This window comes from Pseudorasbora parva, chromosome 5 (assembly GCF_024679245.1).
Source record: "Pseudorasbora parva isolate DD20220531a chromosome 5, ASM2467924v1, whole genome shotgun sequence".
NCBI lineage: Eukaryota > Metazoa > Chordata > Actinopteri > Cypriniformes > Gobionidae > Pseudorasbora > Pseudorasbora parva.
The window spans coordinates 3,091,559-3,115,098 of NC_090176.1; the positions used below are offsets into that span (position 1 = coordinate 3,091,559).

Here is a 23,540-nt window from a genome sequence, read left to right on the forward strand (position 1 = left end):
ATTATAACTTTATTGTTATCTTAATATTTATTTTTCTTGGTGTGAACCAGCTTTAACTCCTTACTTGTCAAAGATCATATACAGCCCCGCGATTGATATTGTTTACATTGAATGCTTGTTTACCATTCTAAGTTATCATTTTGTCAAGTAATAAGGTCAGTCAGTGCATTGTTTGGAAGATACGATACTGCAGATTCATCTCTGTATAAGCATTATACAAACGAGATAACTTTGCAACAGTTTTTTTTGTCATTCTGTAGAACGTAAACAATCTGATCCGAGAACAAAGGGAGGGGGGTCTTACCTTTTGTGCTGTGGAAATGTAATATTTGGCAGAATAATTGTGACATCGACCTTTTTTCCATGGGAAGAGTCCAGTATACGATGTCCAGAGTAAATATGTGTCCAAAAACAAGCAAACTGGTAAAAAAAAAAAAAAGCTGTAGAACCTCTGTTGTTTACATCCTGAAATCTGCTAATCATGAGGGGGCTGTCCTGTTTATTCGATGAACTATCCGCATCTAGCGCATTATTCAATGAAATGTGACGCATCAATGTATTTAGTAGAGTCTCTGGAATCGAATGAGATCAGCCCAGATGATATCTGATGAAAACTAGCCACGCAATTTTAGAAAAGATTGAAAGATGACAGGCTATTCTGGTGACGCATGATTATGCACAGGCAAAGCTGTTTGGTAAAAAAAAAAACACCAATGGGAAAGTCTCGTGTTGTCATCTAACAAGTAGACTCTGCAATGACGAATACGCCCATGTGTGGATTAGCATAATCTCATGTGCATTACATGGTATTTTTGTTTGCGTAATTATTTGATTTTTGGAAAATTTTGCACACACCCCTCGTGACGTACAGAGGTTTTCCTGACACCTGCTCACTAGCACTCTCTCAGTAAACATCCGCCTGCAATGTTGAGGACAGAAGTTATTTCTCCTGCTGCTGCATTGGGAAAAACTGCTGCGAAGCAAATGTGGAAGAAAATGTGGAATATTGAGAATAGAGTGCTGTATCCAGCGTTGACTTTGAAGAAGAGGATATGTGAGGGAGAGGAAGAGGAAGGTCTCGACCCTGTTTTAGATCGGTAAGTGTCTAACGTTACATTTACTGAGTTGTTTTTGTCTAGTTTTGAGTAAGCAGATAATGTAAAGCAAGTTGTCTGAATGCAGTCTGAGTCTTTAGCTGGTAATGCAAATGTTTCGATAAGGGAAACAATAGAGTGTGTATGGAGGTAGATCACTGTATGTGAACGATTCTTTGAATTTGAATAGAAAAAAATGTAAGTTGGGGATCATGTGCTATCAGGGCAACAATATAGTGGGAATGAAGGTAACTTGCTGTATGTGAATGAATCTTTGAATTTGAATAGAAAATCTGTAAGCTGGTGTAAATGTGCCACCAGGACAACAATAGAGTGGGCATGGGAGTAAATTGCTGTATTTTTTTATATGTGTAAGATAAACAGTTGTGTTGGGTGTATTTTTAATCCTTTTTGTGCGATTCAACAGTGATGGAACTTCAGATGATGCCTGGGTACCAGAGGCCTCTGGACAACAGACAAAACATCCCTGCCTAGATGCAACATCTTTAGCTGCCTCCAGAAGTACACGATACACAGATTACCACGGTAATGCATACACTAATAACTCCTTCACCGTCTCCAAGTTGTTCTGTCTGACCTGAATGTCCCTTTCTGTCTTTTTGTGCCACTGGATTCAATATGTAAAGTAAATGTATGTGAATATAATGTTATGAATGGCATCTTGTAATATAATTTGAAACATTACTTGACAGTCAACTCAGATAACATAATGACAGTAAAGCTCTCCTGACTTGAAAAGCACTGCCAAACTCCTCTGTGCAATACTTTGTAAATAGTACATTTGTGTGGGGGTTGTTTTTGGGAAGTTTTATCACAGTGTGTTGAATGCTAATAACAGGAACAGTTGTTTGTAGCTATATGCAATATATAAATAAAACGTTTTATTTGCTAAATAATGTATGTCATTATTCTAAACCTTTAAATGAATCAAAGTAAACAAAGACTTTGGTAAACGTCTTATACATTACCAAGTGCCACTTTGGTGTTCTTTTGGAACTCTTTAAAAAACTGCACATGCATGCATTTTTATAAACATTTAGGGATGAAAAATATACCAGAGAAAATATATAAATTGTGCTTTGTCACAATTTCAATAATGAGAAAATATGTGGAAATGATCAAACAAAATTGTTACACCTCTTGGTAAAAGGTGGTTGCCAAGTGTCCCTTTGGAGTCTCCAAGTGGCTTTTTTGGAAAGGTGCCTAGACATACGCAGAACTAAGTGCTTCTTAAAAAGTCATTTTTGCTTGTATCAACTTCAAATTTGAAATGTACATTTACAAGACATGTGGCTTTAGTTTGCATGTGTTTCCAGGTCTGTATATATTTCTGCCTTGTGTATTTTGCTTTTTAATAAAAAGTTAACATTTTAAAATTTGTGTTTTCAAATTGTGTTTAAGCTTATTTATCTCTCTACTAGTATTTTTTAGAGGAATTATGAGTCTTTCCTAGTAAACTGTCAAGTGTCAGCTTTCAAATGATACCTTTGATTTGTTTGTAGTCAGAAGGACTCATTAGCAGCAACAATTTTAATTTGGATGTCATTTTGCACTCCCATGCCAAAAATGGGGGTGACCACTAAGGGGTTAAGAAAATTTTGATGTTGGTTACTGATAAAATGATAAACATAATTTAGTGATATAATTATAGTGTCTAATCTCTGATTGCAAAGCTTATGTATTATTAACTTAACATTATTTCTTACAGAAATCCTGATAAACTACAGCATGAGATCCAGCAACTATACACTGCAAATATTATATATGCATATTGTATGTGACGCCACAATTTTTGGTAATTGCTATTTTCAGGATCGATTTTTAGATGGCCTCAACCTTTTTCCGTGTGACGGTTTGTGAGCGATTAAGATGTTACAAACAGAAGCTAAGCTGCAAGGTCTCTTGTTCAAGAGTTAGTCAGGGATCTGGCTCTATGTCCACCAAGTGCAGGAAGCAGTGGTATGCAATCTAGGATAGAAACCAACATACTATTAAAGGAATTAGCCTTTTGTTTGTCCATCTTTCCCACCTTCAGGCTGTGTCCTTCAAAGGCCGCATTTGAAGGCTGATTGCGTTGCCGTTTGCGTCGCTGCATCGCAACGAAGGCTGCCCCAATTCGAAGGAGCCTTCAAATGCGGCCTGCCGTCAGTGTTGCCAAGTCAGCGGTTTTCACGTCGAATTGGGCTACTTTAAAGTTGTTTCCGAGGGTAAAAATATTTCCGCGGGGCGCTCCAACATCCCCAAACGCACAAATGCAATAGAGAATTCGGCTGCTCGAGGGAGAAAATCGCATTGGGCGTTTTGGGTTATTTGTCACACTCAAAAGTATATAATTTTTCTTCTCAAGTACATACTTTTAGGACGTAGTAGAAGTAGGCGAATTGGGACGCAGCACGAGTAATATGTCGGACCGAACACCATGTGGGTCAATAACAACTTTTTGTATTCGTCACTAGGGGTGTAACGATTCGTTTAACAATGATTCGATTCGTATCGCGATTTGAGGTTGTAGATACGATTTAAGGACGATATTGGTTCATTTAGAACGATATGATCCAAAATGATTCAGTGACTTGAAATCGATTCAGTAACTTTTTTGCCCAAAATTTAAATCTGTGTGACTGTTTTATTTAAGCCGAATCGAATCGTTGTTAAAACGAATCGTTACACCCCTATTCGTCACCGTTCACACGGTATATCCTCCACCATTAGCGCCCTCACCTGGTAAGGCACCACACATATAACAGTTTGAACTTTGTTAAATGCCTACATTCAAATGACCACAACTTCTCCAAATATTATCATATTTCCATATGTTACACATCGTTGGAAAGCTTAGAGACTACACATTCAGAATCTGTGAATAACTGAAAATGCCCCAGAACTGACTTGTGTCCCTACTTTCTGTTGGCTGGTCACATATCTATTTGTGACTTTTAGTCTATCCATTTTTAATGGCTTTTGTATCAATTTACCCCCATAATCTACATTCAGAAACCATGGCTGTGGATCCACATGTTGCAGTATGCTTCTGGAGGCCAAAAATGTGGAGTTCAGAACCATCTTCCATTTATTTAGGATAGGTCAGTCAACTGCTGTCACTATTGCTAATCATGTTGCCTGTGTAATTGTGAACAATTTGCTTTCTCTCTACATTAGAACACCATCTGTACAGGAATTTAATATCATAATTCAGGGCTTCTGAGACAGGTAGGGGTTCCCACAATCTGGAGGAGCTATTGATAGGACTCATGTTGGGATTTTAGCTCCACCAGTCAGCTGTACAGACTACTACAATCGGAAATGTTTTTACACCGTTGTCTTGCAAGCTAATTCTTCTTTGTTTGAGAGGAGTCAGAGTGATGCACTTTTTCCTAATCTCACAGAATTTTCCATTACTGAAAAACCAACTAACAACCCCAACAGAGATCACCTTCAACAGCCATCTCAGCAAATCATGGATGAGTGTGGAAAAGGCATTTGACCTTCATAAGGGAAGGTGGAGATGTTAAATGAAGAGGTATAATTGCCAAATCAACAACATCAATAAGAATAATATCGCAGCCTGTTGCATGCTTTACAATATTTTTGTGAAGTTAATGGTGAGGAATGTGATGATATTGATGTTCAAGAAGTAAAAGAGCCCTGTGAATGGAATCCTCTTCATTCAAGCATTGGGTCTAATGCCACAAGAGATTACTTGTGTTCATATATTTCAAACCTGTAGAGCTATTTGGATGATGCTGGTATTCATATCATTCACAGCAAACCAAATATACTTTTTTTGCAAACTCATAAAGCACTTCCAATGGGAAAGAATTCACAAAATACAACCACAAAAGTGGTGACATGATGAAAGAAATTCAAAATAAAAAGTGCAATATATCAAGGCACAAACACTTTGACTGAAATAGACAGTTAAGCTATTTCAGTCAAAGTCTTTGTGTGCCTTTCATTGTACATTTTAAACAGTCAAGGGTTTCTGGATTATAGTGATCATTTTATTTTGAACATTCAAATTTCAATTTAATTCACATTTAGTTGTATAGCGCTTTTCACAATACATATAGTTTCAAAGCAGCTTCACAGAAAATACATGCGTCTAAATTACAATTTAAAGTGATTTGTTATCAGAAGAAATGTACATATACAAAGCACACAGATTAGCTAACAATGTATTATTAATCAATATGAAAATAAATTAAGGCACAGACGATGGGCTAAGTGAAATAGGAATACATGTTGTAACAATTAGGGTATATTGGAAATTAATATGAAAATGAATTAACATTAAATGTTTTTAGTGTACACTTCCCATAACACCAGTGGCCTGTTGCACAAAGCTGGTTTCATTTGCTACCCAGGTAAATTTGAGATTATTTTGAGCAAACTCTGGTTTTTCGGGCTCAAGAAGGTGGATTGGTTTTTAGCGGTGTTTATCACCATGGTAACTTACACTACACTGCTCTGGAGCTGGTTTTATTTTGGGTTAGAGGTCGCAAACCCAAACTGGACCAAAAGTTTGAAGAGAAAAAATTGTTCATCCTTTGGTGCGTATTATTTATTATATTTATTTTATATTAATTTTAATGAATACAATATATTGATATATTATATTCATATAATTACTATATATATTGACTAGTAGCCAAATATTAATATACATATAATACATGCATTAATAATTATTATTAATAATGTCACTGTCATCTCCCGATCTGGTAAATTAAGCATTTAGACATGCTCATAGTATAAAGACAGCTGCTCGTACGGTATTCTGAATATACATATAACCAATATATATTTAGAAAGCCATACCTGAGAGTTTAAAGCTGAATACTTCAGAATTACTCAGACAGTTATTAATATAGATATATAGGCTAAAACATAAAAATAAAACAATTTAATATTTTAAATATTTTTCTTCATGTATAAAAATATTATGTGAATGTAGTATAACGACGTATAACTACAACTAAATTGAAGGCACAGGTGTGGTCATGCTTTATCTAAAACCTGAGGCTGTTATGTCCAAAATTATGAATTTTATTACACATTTTCTAAGACCATGTCTGGATTGTTTTTTAGATGTCTTTTATGAAATAAGTTTGTTGGCCTGAAGACACGTTTGCGGTCTTTTGTCTGATGTCTGGTGAGGAGAACAGCTCAATTAATGCTACAATGTGCTCACTAAGCGATTGTTTCACACTTTTGAATGTCTGAGACGTAATCCTCATTATTCTTGTGTTATGAATCTTTTGTTTTGTAACAGACATTATTCAAACCCATTATAACATGTATGCCTGCCTAAATGGCCCATTAACAGTGCAGTATTTCATTTAGTACTTCACATCATCTAGTCTTTCTAAAAATAAAAAATAAACTAAAAACCCATTATGCGAAATATTGTAACAATAGGCAAAAGCTCCTGGTCCAACAGGTGCATTAGAGCTTCAGTTAGGATCAAGCTACATAACACCCACTAAGCAAAGTTATGTCCAAAAGACATCTTTTTAACGTCGTTGCCACTAGAGGTAGACGTTGAAAAGACGTCCACTGAGGAGCCAGAATGAAAGTTTTTATGATGTCTGTTTTGGACGTGATCTGTATGTCTGATATAGACGCTCATGGACCTCAAGTTTAAACACTAGTTCAAATCTGCTCATTGTGGACATATTTTCTATTTGTAATTTCAAAGCAACTCTTAGACAGTGTGTGTTTGTCCAAAAATCATGAAAATAAAAGAAACTTCACTCATACCTTTAGACACTTTAGACAACTTATCATCTGTAATTCACACATCTTTGGATCGTGAGAGAAAGCAGACCCGGAAAGACTCTCTGACTCAGGATTCAATCCAGGATCTTCTTGCTGTGAGGAGCCAGTGTTTCCCACTGAGAAAATGTGCTGCCCTTAATCACAGATATAAGAGACACTTTGACTATTTCTGTCAGATGTCTACAGAAGCTCTTACTGAGAATTAACAGAGGTTTAGATGTTGGTGATTTATAGTTCATTTGAATTTATAGTTCATGGGCTCTTGGTCCCTGTACGTGTGCTAGCGTTTCTTAGGCTGTTGTAACTGTGTCTGAGAAACACAAGACTATATATATACCACTTAACATTGAGAAATCCATGTTACGTGGTCTCTTAATTTTTTCCAGAGCTGTATATATCCATTACCTAGAGTTATAATTATTACAATATTCAAAAGTTGTTAAATCGCAGGACATCTAACAGAACAGAAGTTGTTTATGTTTTACAGCATTATAAAATTATGTCACGAAGCCCCTCAGTATCAACAACCAGAATATAGTCAAAGTTCATCTGCGTTTTCATTTAATCTGACACTTTGACCAGCTGCATGAAAGCTCCTCTGGTGCATCTGCCAGCACTGATGGCAAACTGGAGTCCAAACATGGCGTTCAGCATGGTGGATTTCCCAGAGCTCTGAATCCCTAAAACTGACAGCACAAAGATTTTCTGATTGCCACCAGAGGGCTCACCACCATAGACCATTGCCACTTTATTAAGGGCTTTATTATCCATCTCTGCCTGTTCTAATCATCTATGATTGTTTACAGCTGTGTCTTATTTACCGCATTACCTCTGCCTGTATCTAGCCTGGCTTCTCAGGCCGTTTCTCAATATGTGTACTCTGTACTTGTGTTCTCGCGGACTTGTAAAACCCCATCAGTCACTGCCCAAGTACCGTTCCAATTCAAAGTTCACAACTAGCCTAGTAGGCTACGGTTAAAATCCCTGGATTGTCCTTGATCCCCCCCTTTTATCGAGGACACATCGAGATGAGACATCCCGGATGAGAAACCCCACGTAATTTAAAAATACTGTTAATGTGTTAAAAAATTTAGTTTTAACTTTTTCAGGCAAGAATGTAATTGTTTAATGATTAAATATGTGGTTTATTTATAAAGAGAGCGCATATTTTGCAATTTTATCTGCCGTGTTCTGAGCTCGGTCAGCGGGTGCTCAGCGCTCGTTAATCCGCCAAGAGCAGCCTTTTCTCGGCTAGACCTTCTGACGCCCGTTTCACACATACTCCCTCTGCAGTGCGTGTGCGGTGCGTGTTGCGTTGCATTGCGTGTGCGGTGTGTGTTGCGTTGCGTGTGCGTTGCAGGAGCCCCACACCCTGTAGTGCTTTCACATATGCTGCGTTTGCAGTCCGCAACTGATCCGCTGTTGCATACCACAAACACAGCATTGATTCATTATTTTTTATTTAAAATCCAAAAGTTTTTACTGAACATGCCTCGTCAGAATTCCAATTACTCTTTAATAGAAGTCAGGTTACGTAGCCTACTAGCCTACATTCAAACAACATTTTATTAAAATCATTTATTCATATTTATATACTTTAGATTTAGCTCACACAAGTGGCAAAACATTTAAAGATAGGTTATAGCCTTAAATCACAAACATTTTAAATTAGAAACTTACAATAGTATATTCAAAAACAGCCGACTCTCGTCTTTCTTTCGTTTTTACACCATTTTAAGCTGAATCCCAACTTAAAAAATCCTAAGAAATGAATTCTCAGACTAAAAAAAATACAGTTTGTGAATCCTTTGCACTAAAAGCATTATTATGGACTCATCTGAAAGCAGACACCTGGCAGTTTACTGTAAAGTCAAAATGATAATATTTTTTATAATCAAAAATAGCTATAATAAGCTTCAAAGTTTTGTAAAGTAATTAGAAATGTATTTGTATGAAATATCTTTATGAAAATAAAATTGGAGTTGGCCTTGGAGAAATCTAGAAATGCACTACAGCTAAAGCCACAAGTCTGACAATGTTATATTTCAGATATGAAGATGATACGTCTAAAACTCTGAATTTTATTAAATGTTTTACAAGATCGTTTCATGTGATTTTATTTTTAGATATCTCTAATATATCAACTGACGTTTATTGCCATGTGTTCTGAGCTCTCATTCAGTTTATTGCCTCTATTGTTTAGAGGTGCAAACTGCCCCATTCATAGGAGTGTTCGATTCCAGGTTTTTATGGAGTCGACTCCGATTCCCGACTCCCACTGTGGGATTCTATGGAATCGACTCCTCGACTCAATTTACTTCACATCAAAACAGTTTTTAAAATTCCCCCTGACACAAAGTCCTAAAATCCTCTTATTAAAACCGTACACTTTTAGCGTGGCCGTCCAAATTAGTCCTATTTAGCAATGACTTTTGTGACTATCATGTTTCTGTATCTATTGCCAATAATTTTTCATAGGAAAAGTCACGAAAAAAGATGTGATTGTCGAGTGATGGCGCTAAACGCACATGATCATTGTCTTAAAAGGTGAGTTAAAGATACTAGCCTATACATACAATAATCAGTGGTGTAAAGTAACGAATTACAAATACTCTCGTTACTGTAATTGAGTAGTTTTTCTCAGGAATGTACTTTTTAAAGTAGTTTAAAACAGTGTACTTTTACTTTTACTTGAGTACATTTTAAGTGCTGTATCGGTACATTTACTGCGCTATTTTCCCTAAACCTGCTGTCGCTACATTATATTTATTTATTTTCCTGTCAACGTGACTGGCTAAGACGAATAATCAGTCCTGTCCAAATTAACCATACCAGTGTGAGAGTAAGTGGCACGCGCGCTTTATGAAAGGGGGTAAGTGCTGGCTACTGTATGATGACTGCAATCGTCAAATTGCCTTAAACAATTACTACAAATGGACCTCAGAATATTACATTTTCTAATACATGCATAAATAGTCTGTATTCTGCTAGCGCTGTACAAGCTCGCGGTGCCATCTGCTGGAAATTCTTCATTTAGCTCGATTGTTTGCCAGAGCAGGAGGTCAGAATGGAGCTGGCCAGGCAGATGACCAGGGTGGCGCAGACTGGGCAGATGAACAGGGTGGCGCAGGCGACCGGAGTGGAGCCGGCGGTCTTGAAGACCCCCACGGTGGAGCAGACGACAACCACAGTAGAGCAGACGGTCTTGAAGACCCCCAAGGCGGAGTCCTCTCTAGACTCGGGGTAGGAGGCGGAGTCTTCTCCAGACTCGGGGCAGGAGGCGGAGTCCTCTCCGGACTCGGGGCACGGGCCGGAGCCCTCTCCAGATTCGGGGCAGGAGGCGGAGTCCTCTCCGGACTCGGGGCAGGAGGCGGAGTCCTCTCCGGACTCGAGGCACGGGCCGGAGCCCTCTCCGGACTCGGGGCACGGGCCGGAGCCCTCTCCGGACCCGGGGCACAGGCCGGAGCCCTCTCCGGACTCTGATCAGTGGCTGGAGGTTGTGGAAGGTCTGCTGAGACGACACGAGGCTCTGGAAGGTCTGCTGAGACGACACGAGGCTCCGGAAGGTCTGCTGAGACGACATGAGGCTCTGGAAGGTCTGCTGAGACGACATGAGGCTCTGGAAGGTCTGCTGAGACGACACGAGGCTCCGGAAGGTCTGCTGAGACGACATGAGGCTCTGGAAGGTCTGCTGAGACGACATGAGGCTCTGGAAGGTCTGCTGAGACTACACAGGGCTCTGGATGGTCTGCTGAGACTACACAGGGCTCTGGAAGGTCTGCTGAGACGACACAAGGCTCTGGAAGGTCTGAGAGCGCAGAGGCCTGTGGGTTGGATGGCGCTGATCTAGGTATGCCCCTTGCACGCACCGACATCAGTGGTGAGTCCTCCAGGCTGGATGCCAGTCTCACTTGCATTGGGACCACCTTACTGGTTTCATGTGTGGCGTTTATGACAACCCAGAACTCTGCATTGAAGTCCATGATGGCTGAAGACTCTGGAATGGTGTCCATGGCAGCTGGAGACTCTGGCATAGCATCCGTGACATTTTGAGGTTCTGGCATGGCGGCCATCTTGCCTGAAGATAACAGCATGGCAGCCATCTTGTGAGCAGGTTCAGGTAGGAAAACCACAGGACAGGAAGGTGAAGAAACAACAGGATTAGCATTGATAAGCACTGAAAATGGTGAACATTGTGCTGGGCCAACATTAGGGGAAGCATCCTCCTCTACTTCCCCAACAGTGTAAGAGGAACCAGACAATAATAGTGCATAGTCCATAAATTGTTCTAAAGTAAAGTCATTTTGACCTTGTAGCATGAATGACCATATAGGTTCGTTCAATCCATGAGAATAAAAGTCCTTCAAAACAGTATCTTCCCACTTGACATGATTAGCCAGAGCACAGAAGTGATCTGTGTATTTTTCAATGGTACAGGTAACTTGACGAAGGAATAGGATTTCTTCTGCTGGATCCATATTGGCGAAGTCTTCTGTTACGAACTGCTCTGAGACAGAAGGTTGAAGATCCAAACGCAGTATTTATTAAAGGGTAATCCAAAGTCGTAGTCCATAAAACAGACAAAAGGTTAATGATGTTACGTCTGACACCGATGCTCCAAAGCTTGCTTCAAACTCGAACGGTTCTTGCAATGAACCACTGCTTCGGAGCTTGTATCATTACGTCTCTAGTCACGTGAAAATGCCTTCTGAAGCAAACACACCGCTTCACTCCTGTAGTGAACCACCTGACTGCTTTGACAGCCCAATCCAGTGTTGACAGGTTTGAAACCTGCCAGCTGTATTTCTTATGTGCTTTCACACATAATACTGACATACAAATACTACAAAAAATCTCTAGTGGTTTAAATGGTAAAAGCCAACTATTGCTATTTTAATAGAAACCATTAGATTTTCTGTGATGGTTTCCAACTTTTTAAAGCTACTCTGTTCTGTCCTTGTCTAAAGAAATAATTAAACACACACACACATCATGCTTAATGTTTTATTATCAAGGTGACCACATGAAATTCAGAGTCTCTGTAAAATTCACCTACATAAATTAGTTTCACAGCACTAACACTGTTTCAGCTTTGATCGCCTCGGTAATCACGTAATTAAAGGGGGCGTGAACATAAGCCTACTTGCATTTTATGGTTGTCAGCTTTGTTGCATTACATTTACTTCACCAGGAGATGGTGCTGCAGTTTCTATCTGAATGAAGCGTCGATGAACCATTTTCAACACAATTGTATCAGAAAGCAATAATGCTTCCTTTGGCCATCACTACAAAAGGTAATACACAGGTATGCAGTTCAAACAGGCACACTCAAAATAAGAGACAGAGGCAAAAGGGTAATCCGAGACAGGCAAGAAATCCAAAGAACCAAGACACATGAAACAATAGAAACGCTCAGAAATGCAGTTGACACTAAACAAGACTTCGCCCTGAATGACAGAGATAACCAGGCTTATATAGGCAGAGGTAATGAGGTGATGAGACAGGTGTAAACATTGAGTGCTAATGAGTCCGGGGAAAGGATTATGGGTAATGTAGTTTGTGATGGAGTGACAGTCCGGGGTGGAGTGCCCTCTGGTGGTGATCACGGGCACTCACACTGGTGAATTGTCACACTACTAAGAAAATACTATCTGGCTTTTCTTCTCAGACACAATACATAAATGTATTAAGAAATATTGCATATCGTCGCTGTCCAATGAAAACCACGTATGTCTATTTTGCCGATTTTTAGATTTTTCGACGGATTGAATGTCCAGGTTAATTTCCGTATACAGTGCTTCACATATCTAAATGACCAATGAAAAGTTGTGAAATCATGTCATCTGATTTTCACGTATATCCATTTGGTGTCAAAGTTGTCAATCACGCCGCGTATCTCCCACCCCGTGGAAGCATCTCGCCGGTCTCCTGAAGTTTCATCGAAGCTCAGCAATGGACAGCCGAATAACTATGATAGGGCTGTTATTGAGGCGATTGCGAGGGTCAACAATGAGGAGGAAGGTTTGTAGGAAAATAGAATTGAGTCAGCCAAACAATTAAGTCTAATTTGTATTCATTACTGAAATGTAGGGCTGCTCCGATCGCGATCGGCCGGTGGTTAATGCACATCTCATCAGTGAAGCCGGTTCTCTAATCAGCGGTAAATTCCCTCAGGTGCGTGATTTCACATAGAGCAGCTGTTACTACACCGAGCCGTTGTTAACTTAGAAGATGCGCAAATAAATGCTAAAAATGAAGTGGATTTGATCGTGATCGGAGCCCTACTGAAATGTTAACTAGTTTTTCTCTCTGTCATTCTTAGATTCACTTGAAAGTGACGGTTCTCAGACACCTGCCAATGAGGGTAGGTAGGCTACTTTAGGCTTAAATGATTTTCTTGGCCATTCTAATTAATGATCGGAAGAACGCTTATCGACCACCGTTACTGTAAAATATGCACGTATGTCCATTTAAACTCAATTTTGGTCAAATGTGGATTATATCATTACACTGGCAAGAATATGGTTACATGTAAAGATCCCGTACCAAGTATGGCAACGCTACATTCAACTGCTTTTGAAATACGGTGTTTTTTTTTCACTTCCTGAAAAGTAACCGTTTTGGACATACGTGAGTTTCATTGGGCAGCGACGATATAGAAGCAACACAATTTATATTTACACAACTAATAATAGTGTGAAAACAGCTTTCCTTTTAAACTATCTATCTGAATGTATTGACAAAAAATAAGTTATTTTTGTAAACAGTTTTAGAGTCTTTTATTTAAGAATTCAACCTCAGACAGTCCCGACATTGTGTGAGTGATTTCTACTCATTGTACTTTCATTTTCAAGAGAAACTGATGTGTGGAAACAGGGAGTTTCCTTTTATATACAATTTTATTTTGCATATCATGAACAAAAGAGCAAAGAAATAGACACACATTCTCTCATATATACATATGCGCATATACACAGAATAAAAACAGAAGCTCAGCTATATTATTAATGTAATGAAGAGAAAGACTTTATAACATCTCAGCATTTATGATTTATCATGCGGCTCAAAGCATTATGGGTAATCTCTCTACAGTCTATTCTGCTTGATCAACACAGTTTCACTGATGATTTATTATAAATAGTAAACCCAGGATAGAGTGTGTGTGTGAATGTGGTCTGGACTGTGTGTATGAGGCTCATTGTGTCAGAGACGCTGTAGAAGGACAGAGTTCCAGCACTGTGATCCACAAACACTCCTATTCTATGGCTGATGGGCTTTACACAGAATTTAGTCTCTATGGTATTGTGTGTGAATGAGTAACTGGAGGAAGAGCAGAACAAAGTCCAGGACTGATCATTACCTCCAAACACACACTCTTTACCTGATCCCTTCCTGCTGATGCTCTTATATGACACTGATATACACACACCTTTCCCACTCCACTCAATCTCCCAGTAACAGCGTCCACACACACTCTCTCTACACAACACCTGCCACCACTCATCAAATCTGTCTGGATGATCAGGATATGACTGGACTGTGACTGTGTTAGTAATCTCTCTTTTCCTCTCAGACAGATGGAGGTGTTTATTCACTGTGTTCCGATCCAGAGTCAGCGGACGAGAATCTGGTGGAGATAAAACACATAAGAATCAGGAATTATGAATCTGTCTGATCTTTTAATGGAGCTGAACTCTTCATGTTCAATATATCATCAGTGTCTCAGTACAGTTTCCCAGATCCTGTGCAAATCATCATTGACATGATCAACTCTAAAACTCTTCTGTCATGTTTTCTTTCTCCTTCTCCAGGAAGAACATGAACACACTCAGTGAGTTTTCTGCTTGTTTTCTCAGTAACTTACATTGTAGGAAGTGGTTCCTGGTCCTGGGTACAATGACTGTGGAAATCAACAGACAGGAAGAGTGTGATTATCATGCCAAGAGAAAATGATCCCTGCATCCGTTCCTAAGACATTTCTAATATGATCTTCTACATGATATGAGATGATGGAGGAGAATTTCTGAGAGCAGATGAATCTCCAGGACTTTACCTCTGTTAGAGATCTTCTTCAGCTCCTCTTTGCAGAAATCCTCCAGTTTGTCTCTCAGCTGACGGACAGATTCTCTCACGCCATCAAAAGAGGAGAGCGAACTGAAGGGATTGTCATTGACGTCTGTAGATTCAGGAGGAGCTGAGAGAGACTGGAAACTCTACAGAAGACAGAAATCAAAGCTCATCACCTCCACACTTCAGCCAATAACCTGCACTACTGTCAGATTTGAGCAGCTCTTGATGATCTTTAGTGACTCTCCTCAATCCAGCACTTTCACATCATCAGCTTCATTCTTCTCATATTTAACTTTTAATAAAGGACTAAGTTTTATTGAAAAAATAAGAAACAATATTGTTGTTTTATTAAAGGAAATATAACATTTTAATAACTAATTTTATTCTAAGCATTGTGCATTTATTGTTTGTTGAATACATTGCATGTCTAGAGATTATCATTATTTAAAAGCACAGAGTGAGGTTTTTTATTAGTAATCGGGCAGCGATTGATGAGAAATGCTCAACAAGAAGTCTCAATAGAAAGTAAATCGGACAATCAATTTCCTATAAATGATCTTAAATTTGGATCCTGTGCACTGCAATCTGTAAAACTTTCATTGCTAACTAACTACGCTGAACCACCAAACACTAATGTTGTTCCTGCAACCAATATGTGTGATAAAAATAAATAATGTACATCGGTGGGGAATCGTTTCAATATTGAGAAAAAATGTATTCATATAATTAATAAAAAAGTACCATATCAATGCTTAGAAATGTTGCTATTTAAATTTTGAGTGTGTAAGTTTTGGGAAGTTGGCCCAAAATGTTCAGAAATGGCCTCATCTCAAAGGACTTTCAAGACACGTTCACTGATTTTACCATGCAGTAAGAAATTAGAAGGAAAAATCTGGTAAAAAAAAAAAAAAAAAAAAAGTTAAGTAAAAAATGTGAATAAAGTTTTGAACAGTTTGATGGCAAAATACACATACATACATCTTACAGAAGAAAGAGCCCCAAACAGGTTTTCTTAACCCCTTCTTTTCGGTGGCTATTTTTGTATAACAAAAAAAGGCTATTTTTGCCTAAACAAAATCTCATGGGAACCTCAATTTGTGTTATACCAACTTTAAATTTGGGACTTATATGGCTTAACAATTTGAGTATTTTTATTTATAAAGTAAAAACTATTTTATAAAATATATATTTTATATAAAATAAAATTAGTACATACTATTAGTACAAATTAAACTCCAATAACTTTTTCTCTACTTTCATTTTATGATGTGAATTACAGCCATTTAAGTTTGGAAACTGCATTTTCACATCTATTCTCAATAAGGGGGAAACAGTTAACGGGTTAAGAGATTTCCAGAGCTGAAATGCATATGTAATCTTGTCTCTTTCAACAGAAGATGATCAGATCTGTCTGACAATTATATAATAACCCAACACACAGATCAACGGCTCATTTTGCTCTCATGAAATGTTCCTCTGTGAGTCTCTTGTTCTTCTAGATCTGTTACCTGCAGGAAATTGACGTGATCCTGTGTGTGTGAAAGCTGCTCCAGCTCAGCGTCTCTCCTCCTCAGATCATTGATCTCCTGCTCCAGTCGCTCCAGTCGTCCTTCAGCTTGACTCACTGCAGTCTTTTCCTGATCTCTGATCCGCTGTGTGGCCTCAGAACGGCTTCTCTCAATGGAGTGGATGAGCTCAGTGAAGATTCTCTCACTGTCCTCCACTGCTGTCTGTGCAGAGCGCTGTTAGGACACACATCACAATCACACAGTGGGTCAGTGATTCCTGACTGAGACTTCTCAAACTTCTCTTCTTCTCCAGACTCACCTTATAAGCCTTCATAGCCTCTCTCAGCTGCTGAAGATCTTTCTCTCTCTGCTGGATTCTCTGCTGGAACGACCTCTGCGTCTCCTTCAGCCGCATCTGCAGCAGAAACCAATGACAGAGATGTCACTTTATACTGCTGCTCTAGAGCATCATGGGAGGTTTTGGGGGAAAAAAACTTCTTGGTTACGTATGTAACCCTCGTTCCCTCAGGACGGAACGAAGACGTAACGTCAGTGTCTGACGAATGGGGGTTTCACCTTAGAAGCCAATCTTCTTCGAGATGTTAGAAAATGCCCAATATCAGTGCCAATGCCACGGTCATGTGGAATTTGCATGCATAACCCCGCCCCACCGTGTGGGTATATAAGGAAGTATACTGGCAATGTCACATTATGTTTACCTGCTGAGGAGCAAGGACTGAACTCCTGGCCGTTTCCACGGTACAGCAGATTTGGCAGAGGGACGTTACATCTCCGTTCCATCCACATACGTCACCGAGACGTTTTCTTTCATTCAACAGGGGTGGGCGATATCTCAATATTTAAAATATATCAAGATATTTTTTAAACACGATATGGATTTTGACATATCGTATTGTTCTTCAAGAGGTCGTAGTAGGCAGATACCGCAGCCACATAAACCTTGAGGGTGGAAGGAGACATCCTTCGATCCAACCCTTCCTGGAGGAATGAGAGCACAGACCCGATCAGGCATTTCCAGGGGTCTTCTTGGCGAGAAGAACACCCAGGTGACAAAGGTTCCACTTCAACGCATAGGCGTGTCGTGTAGACTCTGCTCTAGCGGAAGATATGGTAGCCACCACCGGAGGTAGCGTCCCATCCAGGAGCCACACATGGAGGTTCCAGAGATCGGGATGCGGGTGCCAAAGGGTGCTTCGTCTCTGAGAGAGAAGGTCCTTACTCAGAGGAATCAGTCAGGGAGGGGCTGTCACAAGGAGTAGGAGTTCCGAGAAACAGGTCCGACCATGCTAATACAGGGCAACCAACATGACCTGCTCCTTGTCCTCCCTGATCTTGCACAGAACCTGTGCAAGAAGGCTCACTGGGGGAATGCTTACTTGCGTAGGCCCCGCAGCCCACTGTACACCAGTGCATCTGTGCCAAGCGTGCCCCTGGTCAGGGAATAGAACAGGCTTCAATGGAAAGATTTGTGGGAGGCAAACAGATCTACCTATGCATTGCCGAACTGTTCCCAGATCAGCTGGACCATCTGGGGATGGGGTCTTCATTCTCCAGGAAGTGGACGAACGCATTTGAAAATGCGTTTCGCTGTCAACATCCTGAACGGAAGCCCGTGAAGGGATTGGTTCAGGACGTGCAGAGCCAGGATTGTTTTTAACCCCCCGGTTTTCTTGGGTACAATGAAGGGGCTGTAGAAGCTGGACTTCATTTCGACTGGAGGGACAGGCTTGATCGCATCCTTCGCAGTAGGGTGGAAGCAGGGAGGAGCCTGGCAATCTGAATCGCGTAGCCAAGACTGATGGTCTTTGCGACCCAGCGAGACAGTCCCGGAAGCTGTAGCCAGGCTCCCAGGAACTGGCCCAATGGGGTCATTCGGACCACAGACACCCTCAGCCTGCTCGTGACTAAGCCGGTGGCTCGGTGCAGCAGCTGGCCACCGGGGCAGGTTGTGTTAACAGCCTCATTCTGCTTCTGGGCGGCCGAGAACTGTTAGGTGCAGTCCTCGACTGTGCCGCCGAAGAGGCCAGCCTGAGATATGGGCGAGCTGAGGAGGCGGGCTCACTCAGCCTCCCCATATCAACCAGGTAAGGCCAGGTGTCTTTCCCGGACCACAGTTTTGGACATCACCTGACCCAGGGAGCGTGTGGTCACCTTCACTGCCTTGAGGGTGGGGTTGGGGGCGGCCCGCAGCTCATTGAAGAACACTGGATCGACTCTACCCTAGGGGTGACCCCTAATAGTCGAAGATTTGATGCATCGATATGCAGGACCGGATTCGACCACTGATCTCATGGTCGAATCTTCACGGGTGTTATGAAACGAGGATCATACCATTTTGGCAATATGGGGGTGCTCAATATTAGTGTTATGAAGACGTGTCCTTTAAGGGCACTGAGTTTCGTACCGGACGCACCGCGCCTTTTAAATTCGAACACATATACACCGATCGCGGCATTTGACACCTGTCGGCGACGATTAAATGTATATTTCCCTCAAATCGTGAATGTACATACTGATTTCACCCTGTGCTACAAGATACACTCATCGTGCAGCTCTTCTGTCAGAAGTCGATTCAAAATTGAGCTTGCGCGTATATAATGTTCTCGTCTGCCTGGTGTGAGATACCTGAGACACGGCGCTGAGCTTCAGTCCGGTGTGCGACCCCCTTTTGGCACAATCGGCTTAAGAATGTGCATTTAAACGCACTTAAAGTGTTCTTTTCGTCTCTAGACAGGTATTTTTTTAGGTTTATTTATCAAAATGTTCTTTTATATATTTGTGTGATGTTCTGTTTCGATTGCAGCTTTTAAATGTTATGAGAGAACGGTTAATTTACAAATGTGTAGTGTAGCCTAGTTTTGATCACTTTATTAAAAGTGGTGGCTGTGTGCCGTGTCTAAAGTAAAATAAAAATAGTCTTAGCCTCCTTCCCAACCCGTTTATACCGTTAATTTTTTTCCGGTCTATGGTTTACACACACATTAGATGATTCGACTGTCGGTCGACCATAGAGAGATTCGAAAATTCTGATTCGAATGTGTAAATCCTTAGTAGGGGACACCCCTACTCTACCCTCGTGCATGCGCAAAGAGGCAGTGGCTTACCCCGTAGCTCTGCAGGACTTCGCCACCGAAGTAGACAAGCCCACAGGCTTTGGGAGGGCGCTTAGGATAGCCTCGCCACGTGATGTCAAAGCACTCTATGGACACCATATTGTGCAACGCTCTGTTCAACCATGGGTAGGGACCCCAGTGTACATTTATACGGCCCCAGAAGGTGGAGAATGCCACTGAACAGTCACGGGAAGACACAAGGACCTCCAGGACCACGTGAGCTCCTCATGTATCTCAGAACGGAGAGGCATTGGGGGCGGGGCCCAACAGCTGTCAGGTGCCGCCCCGAAAAACCAACCGCCCAACCGTGAGCACTCTTGACAAGGCGGAATTTACACACCAGCCCGAGATAACATGGCTGTCAACTCTAGGTCAAATCCGATCAGTGTTAACACACCCGAAGGCGAGCATAGCTGAATCATCATCTCCAAAGGACTCTAGCCCACCTTGACACGCAGCAAACGACATCTCGTTGCTATCTGGAGTGTGAACGAAATGAACGTGGCATCAACAGGCCATCCTGCCACTTCAGCCCAAGCACTCGCTGGTAGCGGTGTGCGAGAGGGGGAGTGTGGCCTGAGGAATGATCGTTGGGTTTTTTTTAAAACACAGCACTGCCCTCAGGTCACCCTGGCCACCAGCCAAAGTCCCACCCTCTCAGAGATGATACGTTGGGGTGTGGCAGAGGGGACTCTCTCTCCTTTACAGAGGTCACTGAGTCTCGACCGCAACATTGTGATGATCATGTTACCGCAGTGTGAACATGGCACATCCACAAACACTGCCCGGACATGCTGACGCCCAAACACGTCGAGCAGTGAATGTGCAAAAGACAGCAACGGAGATCGATCGCACCCGGAAGTGCACGGACAAATCATCTTGAAAAAGATGTGCCACGTACAAGCTCTTTTTGTGAAAGGAAAGCTCTGCAGAGTGGCACCCAGGGAAAACCCACACAGCTGTTGAAGATCACTGCACAGATCAGCAGGCAGGCAATGTGAGATCGCTTTAATACGGCGTCACACCAACACCCTGGAGAACCACTCGTCTCAAAGACTGAAGAGAGAACTTCAGAATTCAGGCTTGAGGAAGTGAAGAGATGCTATTGGCTCTGAAGCAGAAACATAATACAACTGCCAGCATACACCTACACCGTGGGGCAGTGTTACGCATGCAAATCCTGATCTCAAAGATGATTGGCTTCTAGGCGCAACCCCCAGTTGTCAGTCACTGACGTTACTCAGAGTGACTAAACGAAAGGAAACTCCATGAAGCTGTAAGGCTGCCAAAATCGTCCCAATGGAGGCTAACGATCGGCGGGTGAAGGTCACTGCGCGTTCGTCTTTTCAGCCGGGAAAGCTTTTTCAGCTTTTTATTCCAATTCCTCGTTATCTGAGTCCATTTAATCATAATTTAGAATTTAGGTTAGAATGCCAATTGGTTATTTGGTCATTTATATTTAATAGTTTAAGTACACATTTAATTATTCCGTTTAACCCTTTGTTGAAATTATGCCCGTTCGTAGCCTGAATAATTCCAGAGCAAGTCAGAATCAACCAAAGTGTAACAATTTATTAACAGTCAGGTAAATGTATAATGCCAAATACATAATCAAGTCAATGGTAGCCCAATCAATATAACATCAAATACTCTGAAGTAAAGAATGAAATGTATACCTGACTTCTGAAAATTACATAATGCTGGCTATCTTGAGACATCCAGCATTACGGGCTGACCTGACTACAGAATCGAGCCCTGAGCTCTTTGCAACATTTCCTTAAATACCCAGAACCAGATGCATACCCAGAAACATTTGAAACTCTTTCATATGTAAATATGAGTTCACGATAGGAATTTGCATTAATAAAGTCCTATAGACTTGTATGGAAGAGAGGCCAAATGGCTGAAAGCCACACCCACCATACACCAAGGCAATATCTTTAAACTCTTAAAACATTTATGATGTTCTAGTTTACTTCTGTGGAGTAGAGATATTTGTACCAGTCGCACTGAGACATTTCAAATGATATCAAACACATATAATACTGTATCGTGAGGATTGGCATTGTAACAAAGATTTCTGGTGCATTTCAGGTGGTCTCAATATGAGGGGGAGCAGGAGTTTGGGGGAAGTTTCATGTGAAAGGAAAGGCATGTAGATTAGTGTCATTTGTAGATGGTTCATTCAGTGTGAGGTCATCTCGGACAGAGACGCTAACTGTATGAATGAGTTCAGATGCTAATTCCCTTTGTTTTCTCAGAGCGATTAGACATTTCGGCATCAGCTAGTTTTCCAGCCTTACAAAGCCTATATTGTTAATCCATTATAAGGATATTCTTAGTGCATTATAATACATGCATAACGCCTTATAAACAACCTTATAATGTGTTCTGTCATCTGATGCTAAATCTTAACAGTAGTAATACCTACCTTTGTGGTTATAACATGAAGATAATTTTATCCACTTAAGTTATAATATATTATATATCCCATAGTTTCATATCTTTTCTTCAGATCTGCACAATATCTATTACACCTATAACTACACCTTACAATTCTTTTACTGCTTAAAATGACACAAACAACTTATTTTTTTTAAAGTAAAGCACTTTATAATGTACTCATAATATTTATAAGAGGTCTTTGTCTTCTACCCTATGTTTAAAGTGCATTGTCTCCATATTTCCCATTATATTCAGTGTAGCACAGATTGGTGAAAGTCCACTTACAGCTGCTGTTCACTTCTGCTGACATCTGCAGTGTGAATAATGTTTCCTGATCTTATGGTGCAAGTATAAATAGTGTCAGCATTATTTGATCAGTGTGTGATTTTTACCTTTTTCTCTGTCTGTGCTGCGGCTGATACAGTGTTGTGGTCTTTATGTTCATCCATCGTACACAGCACACATATAAACTTCAGGTCAGTGCGGCAGAAAACCCCCAGGAGTTTATCATGTGTTTGGCAGATCATCTCCTGCAGTCGTCCAGTGACATCAGTCACTTTATGTGGCTTACGGGAGTGACAGTCCTCATGAAGGTCAAAATGAGTTTGACAGTAAGACTCCAGACACACCAGACAGGACTTTACGGATTTGTGTTTTCTTCCAGTACAGACGTCACACTGCACATCTCCAGCTCCAGCATAACAGTCAGCAGGAAGTTTAGTCTTCTTCAGTTTCTCCACCAGTTCAGCTATCATGGTGTTTTTAGCTAAAGCAGGTCTTGGCCTGAAGGTCTGTCTGCACTGAGGGCAGCTGTAGACTCTCTTCTGATCCTCCTGATCCCAGGAGCCTGTAATACAGATCTTACAGTAACTGTGTCCACACGGGATGGTCACTGGATCCTTCAGGAGATCCAGACACACTGAACACATCAACTCATCCTGGTCCAATGAAGTCCTCGCTTCTGCCATTTTACTGAATGAATACAGAGACACAAACACACACCAGCTCGACTACACTTAAGTATCTCTTTTCCTGAAGTCATACGATTTCTGATTCCTGCTTTTGTGCTTGAATGACGTGTGCAAAACCGGTTTATCTGCAAGTCTATCAAGGGACATAACGTTCTTTGATAGACTTGCATAACCTCATACCTGCTGAGTTCAGAATTTATACCACAGCAAATGCAAAAACATTTATTATATAATTGAGGTGTTCAGTTACAGCAGAATCACATGCGGGGGATGATGGTTCGTTTAGGCGTAGAGATTCACGTGGAATCACACGGCTTAGACATACACGTGGATAGCTCAAAATGCGTACAGATAACACACCACTTGGCTTTAGAAAGTGGCATGTATGTTTACGCAAAGTAATGATGTCATGTTGCAAGATGCTAGATCTTATTTTGAAGTTTCTGTTTGAGAAAAACTAACTAGCGAATGTTGAACTTATTTATCCGGGTATTGACAGCTATCAGTTAAGCAGAAGAG

General features: G+C 40.8%; 2 protein-coding genes across 2 annotated transcripts; both read right to left on the reverse strand.

Moving 5' to 3' along the window:
* Positions 1–13,815: 13,815 nt before the first annotated feature.
* Positions 13,816–14,533, reverse strand: LOC137075802 (tripartite motif-containing protein 16-like protein; the record flags this gene model as incomplete). The annotated part of the gene is made up of 1 exon (XM_067444756.1): positions 13,816–14,533. A coding segment is annotated over one exon (534 nt), but the record flags the coding sequence as incomplete, so codon positions are not given.
* On the reverse strand, positions 14,397–23,078 carry LOC137074959 (E3 ubiquitin/ISG15 ligase TRIM25-like). Its single transcript, XM_067443065.1, has 5 exons — positions 22,443–23,078; positions 16,791–16,886; positions 16,472–16,705; positions 14,947–15,106; positions 14,397–14,793 (listed from the first exon to the last, which is right to left on the reverse strand). Exons 1-5 carry the CDS (start codon positions 23,016–23,018, stop codon positions 14,666–14,668), a joined length of 1,194 nt encoding a protein of 397 aa, XP_067299166.1. The 5' UTR covers positions 23,019–23,078; the 3' UTR covers positions 14,397–14,665.
* Between the last annotated feature and the right edge of the window lie 462 nt (positions 23,079–23,540).

What these genes read in the sequence shown, in the direction of transcription:
- LOC137074959 (XM_067443065.1), bottom strand. Translation starts at nt 23,018, where the DNA reads ATGGCAGAAGCGAGGACTTCATTGGACCAGGATGAGTTGATGTGTTCA. An exon ending in AGGCTATGAAGGCTTATAAG is followed by an intron (nt 16,706 to 16,790) that starts GTGAGTCTGGAG and finishes GTGTCCTAACAG; the next exon opens with CGCTCTGCACAGACAGCAGT. An exon ending in ATCACGTCAATTTCCTGCAG is followed by an intron (nt 15,107 to 16,471) that starts GTAACAGATCTA and finishes TGTCTTCTGTAG; the next exon opens with AGTTTCCAGTCTCTCTCAGC.